The sequence below is a fragment of the Onychostruthus taczanowskii genome, unplaced genomic scaffold, assembly GCF_017590055.1.
Source record: "Onychostruthus taczanowskii isolate IOZ18803 unplaced genomic scaffold, ASM1759005v1 scaffold11, whole genome shotgun sequence".
Classification (NCBI taxonomy): Eukaryota; Metazoa; Chordata; class Aves; order Passeriformes; family Passeridae; genus Onychostruthus; species Onychostruthus taczanowskii.
The window spans coordinates 12,816,188-12,825,417 of record NW_024497629.1 but is presented as its reverse complement, the minus strand read 5'-3'; the positions used below and the strand labels follow the sequence as shown (position 1 = coordinate 12,825,417).

General features: G+C 36.3%; 1 protein-coding gene across 1 annotated transcript in view; it reads left to right on the top strand.

Moving 5' to 3' along the window:
• The first annotated feature begins 2,755 nt into the window (after nucleotides 1-2,755).
• Nucleotides 2,756-9,230, top strand: part of TPO (thyroid peroxidase) — a 37,450-nt gene continuing 30,975 nt past the window's right edge. The window contains exons 1-3 of the mRNA XM_041420115.1: nucleotides 2,756-2,849; nucleotides 6,032-6,116; nucleotides 7,735-7,904. Of these exons, the coding sequence (XP_041276049.1) occupies nucleotides 2,756-2,849; nucleotides 6,032-6,116; nucleotides 7,735-7,904 (349 nt within the window). The remainder of the gene's footprint in view (nucleotides 2,850-6,031; nucleotides 6,117-7,734; nucleotides 7,905-9,230) is intronic.

Below are 9,230 nucleotides of genomic sequence, written 5' to 3'. Positions count from 1 at the left end.
AAAGACTGTTTTATACTTGTCTTGTACTCCATGTTTAGACCATCCTTGACCTGTGCAGTTTCACTGCTGGGCATGAAGGCTGAAACCCTTTCTGCAGGAAGGATGGCTTAAGACAGACAGAAAATCTGGAACAAAGGGGGCACATTCAGCAAGAGATTCACTGACATTTTCTGCACTTACCTTGCCAATATGCAAATCTCAGATTAAAAAAAAATTAAGGCTGTTCTTGAGCAACTAATTTTTACCCTCTTAATTCTGTTTAATCAGATTTAGATAACAAGATTCTGAATGAGGTCCAGTAAGAATAGGAATTCAGCTGTGTCTGTCTGTGTGAGTCCAGTGTAATTAAGACTTTGCACAAGGTTTAGCTAAAACTGTATTTGTGGCTCAGCGAGCAGTTAAATATTCATACTCAGAAAAACACAAAATAAATGTGGCCATTCCATTTCTTCATCATAGACCAATTTACTGTATGTAAACATTTAAGGCCCACAGTTCACAAATACTTAACTGCAACCAATGAGCAAATGTTAAGAACCTCATTCAAGCAAATCTTGACGTAGGTATGCTCTTTTTGAACTAAATGGGGAAGCATTGATTTTTGACTGCAAAACAGCAAAGAAAATCAAACCTTTTTTTCACTTTAAGGAGGTCTCTCATCTCTCAGAAATTAAACCTGTAGTACTTGTGAAGTATATGAAAAGATACAGTGTGAGCTTTTTATTCTATTAGGTGTTTGGAATGGATCTGCTTTTCTCAGTGCTTAGCTCTGCCTCAGAAGCCAATCTCCCTTATACTTTCTTATGTAAGGAAACATAATCTTAAAAGATTTACAAATTGGAACAGGATAAAGAAGTATTGCAAGTTTGACTCCTTGCCTGCAATCTTAAATCCTCCAGCCCAGTAGCATAAGCCTACTTTTCCAATAGAGGTCTGTTCCCCTTTGCTCTGTGCTTACTTCTCAACCATATCCACTCATGTTTGCAGTGAACAGGTTATGGATGACATTCCCACACCACTGTAATAGCATCCTGGAGTTAGTCCTCCAGTCAGTTCACGTGTTCCTAGGTTTCCTTTCACCACCATGTAGCACAGCCTCCAGCTCCAGGATGCTCCCTGCTCCCACTCCCTGCTCACCTTGTCCCCCCTGGCAGCGATCAAACTGATCTTTGGCTCCACCTTGTGACCTCCTGGCGTGACCAGCAAAGAGAGAGTGAGGGAATCCTCAATACTGATTCCAGGTCTGATCTTGACCTCCCTGCCTCTATAGAACAATGGAAAAAACCCCAGCCAAACAGATTCTTTAGGTCAAACTACTGACTTTAAAAGAAGCAGTAGGGCTGAAAAGCGTAACTAAAGAAAAATAGCAAGGCGCAGAGAAAAAGACTGAATAAAAAGTGCTGGAAGGAAGTTGGTGGGCAATCTGGGAATTAGCATCTGAATTCCATATAGTCATTTTGGTAAAGCGCAAACTATAGAATGCATAAACTGGACACAGAGTTGCTTTTTTGTCAAATAAATTTGGAAAAAAAAAAAAAGAAAAAATAATGAAAAATACTTTTTTACTGCATAACATGGCAATATTTTATATATATATGTATATATATGTATGTGTGCATATATATATATATATATATGAACTTATTATCCTTCTCATTTTCAGGAATATAATTCTGGTATAAGAACTGATGACACAATTATATTTTGGTTCCCAGCAGGAAAATATAAACAAGTCAAGTATTAACGTCAGTTTCTGCTTTGTGGGAACATAACTGTGGCCAAAAAGATTTTGAAATATTTTGCACTGCTAAAGCTTGAGTGAGTACCAGTGCATAAAGCTGATAGAATAAACTGGGCCCCTGGAAAGTACTTGGCTTTCATAATTCAGAACAGTTACTGCCATCGATAAAGTACAGAACTGTGGAAGATAATCTCCTCAGCAGACAAAAGGTCAGAAAATAAAGCTTTTGCTTGACATTTTCCAGAAGAAATTCATCATATTAACTCATGAAATGTAAAAAGAAGGGGTGTTTTCACATTGAATTTCTATGGGGAATATAGTTTCTCTGAATATTTAGACTTGATTTCTTTTTTAATTTTGATAGGATATGGAGCTAAAAATATTTCAAATCTTTCAATTTCCAGTCAATATAGTGCACGTGAAAAATGATACCTCTTGGAGAGTTTTATATATTTGCAGTGCTGTAAGAACTGCCAGAGTACCAGTACTGAAATGGAGAATGCAGCTCACCCCAGCAGAGTGAGCATATTCACTGTGCTGCTTTGACACCACAGTTATCTGTGGATAGGAGCATAGTTTGGGCTCTGACTAATTGTTATTGGTTTGGCCACTTCATTATCTTATGTGCAATCACTAATTTACAATCAAATCAGTCTAGTGCACAGAGAAGTTCAAAATGAATGGGGGTAAAATGTTGATGAATTTCTAAAGTATAGGCTAAGTGCTGCTGATATTGTGATAATGTATTATGTTATAAAATAAAATTATGTGTATCATTGTGCTAGAAGCTTCTTGAAATGTAAAAGAATGTAAAACAAAATGTAAAAGAAAAGTAATAAATAAGAGAAAAGGAGAAAGTTAATTACTTTGAATTTCAAAAAAACAGTCAGAACATGGTTGGAAATCTAATTTTAAAGTAAAATTTGCCATATACAGAAAATTATTTATAGTCTGGTTTATAATTAGAAGGTGAAGGTATATGTGTTTTCAACCGTTATTTCTTCTTTCTCGTAGATGAAAGTTTTCATTATTTTGGGATTTTCAGCAGTTATGGCCTTCACAGCTGTTTTCTTTTCTTTCCTTCAAATAGGGAAAGACACCATCTTCGGTAAGTAACAGTAAAAACACACGTTTTTTTTTATGTTGACTGTGAAGCTGAAAATACACAGACACTGCAGACAGTTTAGCAACAGCAGTATAGCTCAGTCTCTTTTATGTGCAAAATACACTATCTATCCTCTCTCAGAATTATTCCATGGAGGTGTTCTTTTGAATTGTAGTTTCATAAACTCAGAAGTAAAACTTTGTATGTATAGTGTATCTCAATCATTGCTTTGACTAGGGGTGATTTTACTTTCTTAGTGGCATTCATGTGTCAGAGGACACGTTGCCAAGCGTGATTGCTGGATTTCTTTCCCCATCTGCTAATCACCCTGGGCTAGAGGCATAGGATGCCCAGGATGTCCCACCTGGCACCCTCCTACTGTCCCACAAAGGTGCTTCTCTCCTGTGGATCTGTTGGCTGCTGGCACCCTGAGGGTTTTAGAGCATCTCAGATTGCATTATTCCTGATGTCCAAATAATGTAATCTTGTAATTTTTACCAACATTTGCATCTGCTCAATTTAAATCAGTTAAATCTAATAAACTAGAAGAGTAGCAGATACCAGACTGAATTTTAAAAGATATCTGCAGAAACTGGTTTTACATGAAATTAGGGCAGAGATAGTGTAGTACTGCATTTTATTTAAATGGTATGCTCTGTCTCACCCCTCCGAAATGTATGGTATATTCTAAGCCTGTGGTCCTGCCCTGAACCATCCTGTACCTGTAACCCCATTGGCCCAAGTGTGATTCCACACCCACTTCAATTCCCCTCTTAAGCTGTGCTAGTGAGGCCAGCCGACCTCTTACCCTTTCTCCTCTCTTAGCCTTTTCCCCCTCTCTTAGCCTTCCTTCCCTCTTTCCCCTTTGCTCCCCTAGGCTCCCCCTCCTTCCTCCTCCCCCTTCTCCCTCAGTAGCCATGCTGTTCCCAGGGATGGGACCCCCAATAAACCCTCATCAATCAGCACCCTCAGAAGCCTTGTGGAGTCTCCTTGCCTGCCTGCTGCTGCTAGCCAACTCACAGCCTAGGGGGCCCTCCAGAAACACCCTGGGGAGCCCCCCCCCAAAACGAACAACAACAAGATGATAGTAAAGAAACAGGATTTCAAGCCACCATCTCATATTATATAACTGTATGCTTGATTCGTAAGTTTTGGTGATATGATTCCCTAGGAAAGTTTTCACCTGAAGTTAGTGTAGAATCACAAATAAAATAAAATTATATGCAAAAAACTTTAAATTAAAAACAAATTCCCAAGCTATTACTTCTTATGAGAAATCTTTTTTGTACCATCACTGCAAAACAGGAGATCAGGTTTTCTTTCCATACTGGATTCTTTACTTTGAGCTTCCACACAAACTGTTTGGAAAGAAGTGGTCTAAAGTGACCACATTATGTTATACGTTAGTTAATACAAAATAAATCCAAGAATAACAGAATGGTTTAGGTTGGAAAGGACCATAAAGATCATCTAGGTCCGCACCCTCTGCCATGTGTGGGGATGGTGTTCACTAGAACAGGCTGCTCAGGGCCTCATCCAACCTGGCCTTCATCACTTCCAGGAATGAGGGATCCACAGCTTCTGTGGGCAACCACTTCCAGCGCCTCACCACACGCACAGTAAAGGATTTCTTCCTAACATCTAATCTAAACTTGCCCTCTGTCACTTTAAAACCATTGGCTCTCATCCTATCATATGTGAAGACCCTGTCCCTCCTTTTTATATTCTTCCCTAAGGCACAGGAAAGCACCAATATATAAAATATACATGGACTATAAATAAATATATGAAATGTTATAGTATAGTAAGTGTTCTTCTTTTTATAGTAAGAGTTCTTGATCTGATGAGACAGTACAAGATAATATTTATTACTCAAGAACCACATATTTGAACACACAGTATAGGTACCAAATTCATACTTCTTAGAAGAAAGAGAGACAATGGAATTTAAGTATAGCAAGTGGATATTCTCTTTTATATCAGAGTATGAATAAATATCACAGGATGAGAAATACTTCAAGCATGCTATATTTCTCAGAGCTAAGCCCCCTAAAAGTAATTTTAAAATATGCTATATTAAATTCTAAAAGAACTGCTTATTGTATGGCTTGTAAAAATAAAACTTGTTTTTTAACGTAGACACAAAAATGTCCTCAGAAGTAGTGGAAATCCAAATGATATCACCAAATGAATCATCTGAATATTTTATTATGCATAGGTGAAAAAGAGAAATAACTACTGCTATACTTAGATACTGAAAACTTTAGTAGAGTATAATTTAGCCTAGGAGAGATTACTCCTCATCACACATTTCTCTTCCTTGAGCTGAGTGCCCTATTCAAAAAATAGATTATAGAAATAGCACAGACTGTACTACAAATAAAACATGCTCCCCTAAGATTACACTGTACATAAATGATGAATGATTGTACACAAATCATTGTTATTATTTTTTATTATTTGTTTTCTAATAAAAAATGGGTTATCTCACAAAATTCAGATAGAAATAAAGCAGTTGGACTTTAAACTTGACTGGTTCTTTTATTATAAAGCAACATGTATACAAAACAGGGATAAGCTAAGCCTCATAATAGCCTTATACAAAATAGCACAGCTGAAGTATTATTATGTTCATATGGATCTTTCCATCAAACATAGGTGAAGAAATGAGAATAGGGTTTTCATGAACTGGCCCAATCCCAGGTCTTACTTTTGCTTGAATATGGACTTGAATTCTTTATGCGGCTCAGACCAGTTCATATTACCTGAGAGGGGGGGTCAGGTTTGTCCTGTCAATCCAAGGACAGTTTGATGAAAAATACATATGAACCTAAGGAACACAGCTGCATACGGAGAACACATGTTCCAGCTGGACCTAATATGTTTGGTCTTATATGACATGTTCATAACTGGATTTATACTTCAAGCAAGGAAATCTAAATCCCCAAGTCTTATAAATTATGGAAGAATTTATTTAGCACATCTACCTTGCCTTTTAGAAAGCTCAGAAGCCACAACACAAATTTCAGGAATAAAATATGGAATGGCTTTAAAGGGCAAAAATTATACCTTAATATTAGAAACTTGTATATTTTCCAATTGTAAATCTTTTAATAAATATGGTTTTTATTAACATATTTTTCTTTCTTTCTTTCTTTCTTTCTTTTTGTTTTTTCCCTGTTGAGAACAAATTGAAGATAACTGCATTACTAAGACTATCCAGAAGGGTTCTAGTCTGGTGGATTATGCTGCACATTATGAAATTAAAAGGTAAAAAAAAAGAAGTGAATAATGTATTCAGGAAAAAAAGCTTTCATAACAAAAAAAAAAATTATGCCGATCTTTCTGTTTCTTTGAGAACCCATATAATCAAAAAATCACTGCCCCCATTACCTTTGAGGGATCTGGTCTAGAGGAAAGTTACCCTGCCCATGGCAGGGGGTTTGGAACTAGGGGATCTCTAAGGTTCCTTCCAATCCAAACCATTCTATGATTATGCCACTGATAAACTGATCCAATAGGATCTTATGCATTATCACCATATAAGTTGCTCTTTTAAAATGTAGGACAAAATAAATTACACAAAAATAAATATGGATGTTTTTCTGAACTAAATAGCTCAAAAATCATACTTTTGTGGACCTATTTTTGAACACATTGATTATGTTTTTCCAGTGCACTGAGACAGGAACAACTCCTATGGCATCAGGAGCCAAAACCCTGTTGCTTTAAATTGGACTGTTAAAGTGAATTTCATATTTCCCCTTTCATCTACAACAGATGCAAAAAAAGATAAGGGAAAGGAAATAAAATATTTGTCTTGTACTGTGGATAGGCAACAAATGAGGGGAAAACTTGTTTGTGCTTGAGTTACAGTATGAGAATGAGTTCTTTCAACCATTTGACTAGATTTCTGTGCAACAAAAAATTAAATTCTCTCCAAAATTTGAAACATATCATCTGAGTTTTACAGGGTAAAATCCCCACACTGTTGCATAGACTTTCCCTAAAAACTTATCCCTGTGATTTGAAAATGAGTCATGATTTGCAGAGCTTTTTGAATGCTAACTGTTTATATGGACAGAAGTTGTCAAGAACTGTTGCCCCTCTGCATGTAGAGACTGAGGTCACTCTCAGCTTTTAGTGATAGTATTTTGGTGGAAATCCTGAGGATTTAAAATTTAAAAACTTACGTTTCAAGCTTTCAGTGGCTCAACTGACTCATGTAATAGATGGAGATACTGATATTTATGTCTCACAAGATATTGTGGCAATTACTTGGTCAATATCTTAAACATGATAAAAGCTAAGAGATGCTAAAGATAAGTGCTTAACAATGATTATTTCAATTAGGAATTGAAATTTTATTAGGAATAAGACTGAGACCACTTATCCCACACACCAGACTATTATGCTTCCTTTGAAATACTATATATGTGGATATATAGACTTTAAAGAGAAATGGTGCTCAGAAGACCTATTGATGATTGAGGAATGGTCTTGGGTAGTAAATGCTACATGAAAGCAAAGCCTACTCACAGCAGTGAGTTGGGAGACCTTTTTTGTGACTATCCAGCACGTCTTCCTATTGGTGCTGTAGGCTCTGCTCACCCCAGAAGTTTCTTCCTCACAATAAAGACTTGCCACAAACTGAGCTCTTGTTGTATGTCCAACAGAGGTGCAGTTTCTCTTTTAGAATTTTCCTTGCAGAACAAGGTCACAAAACAGCCTTCTTCTTTTCTTTCCCAGTGTTCTCTTCAATCAAAATATACCTTAATACCTTAAATACTTTAAACTTACAACACATCCAGGACAGACAGTTTTATTGTTATGAACAAGTTCCAAAAATGTATACATTGCAAAACCTTCTGTATTTATCTCATTGTAGAAAGATCCATGGAAGTGGAGTAGCAACGCCTACCTTACTGCTGGCTTTCTCAAAATTTCCTGAAGAGGAGAGTCAAAAGATTTCCCAAGCAGCTGAACGAATGGAAATGACAATTCAGGTGCTGAAACAAAAAGTTTGCCAGAAGCACAAGCGTTCATTGCATCCAACTGGTAAATACAGTATATTGACATTGGCAAACCACTTTATTGATTTGTTGAATGCTGTCTTTTAGATTAAAGTTCAGTTAAGTTCACTTTTATTTTATTTTTCACTTTCTTTTGTTTTTGAAAACACCTCAGATAGGTTTAAATTTTTCTTTGCTGGAGTGTGGATGGTGTTATTATAGTCGAGGAAAGCAGTATTGCAGTATTGGCACCCTGTGAACACATGATTGTGTATTTGTATTGCCTATAAATCAGCCTGCATATCCTCAGTGCTGCAAGCTTCTTGTTTGCAGTGAAATATCTATCTTCCCCAGCAGTTTGGGTTTAGTGCTTGATCTTGTATCACACTATGGCACTGGCATTGTCAAACACACTTCCTCTCAACATATGCATATCCCTCTTTTAAAAAAAAAAAAGTTCTCATTTCCAAAACTAATTTTATAATGCACTGCTGTTGCACATTTATTTCCAATTTAAGTGGGGTTTTTGATATCAGATGGGGAAAGGAAGGGAAAGTTCAATATTGTCTAAGTGAAATACTTGCTGTTAATTAGATATGAATTTCAAGATGTCTGTCTGGTGTCTGCAAGGCTCAAAATATTAGAACCATTGATTTTTTTTCTCCCCACAATTTAATTCTGTCACTTACACAAAGTGTTCTATCTTAGTATTAGAACATTTTTTTCCAAGGTATAGAAGCATTAGAGTGCTGTAAACAAACATAAAGCACTCAGCACAGTTATTATTTTATTTCCTTGCAGAAATATCTGGCTTACTAAACTAATGGGGCATTTGTAAAACTAAAAATATACCTTTATCTATATGTCTGTGCATGTATTTATATACACACACACATACACAGATGCAATTATTTTTTGTGCTGTGTGATTTCAAAAGAAGTTCAATTTCTAAACTGCAGAAGAAGTGCACAAAGTTCTTGTTAATTTTCAGAACTGAAACAACGTTAACAGAATGTGAATAGATATTGTACAGTCTATGTGCCACAACAGAATAGTTTTACATGAGTTAAAGAACTAAATTGGCTTTAAATAAAACATGTGAGTCTCTACCTAGGCAGCTCATAACTGGGGAGCTGGACTCTGAGTATAATTTTGAACCTGAATTAACATAGAAGTACAGCTCTATCCTCAAATTTGGCACGAGTTACTAGTACACAATGACTAGATTATGTAGCCAGTTTAACAACCTATTCTCCCTCTGCTCTCCCTACTGCCTTGTACAGGTTCTAACTGCTTGGCAGAACATGTTTTGAGCTGATTTGGTTCTTGAACCTTTGGTCTTTGTTTTTGTGGCTTAATATTTTGTTTTGAA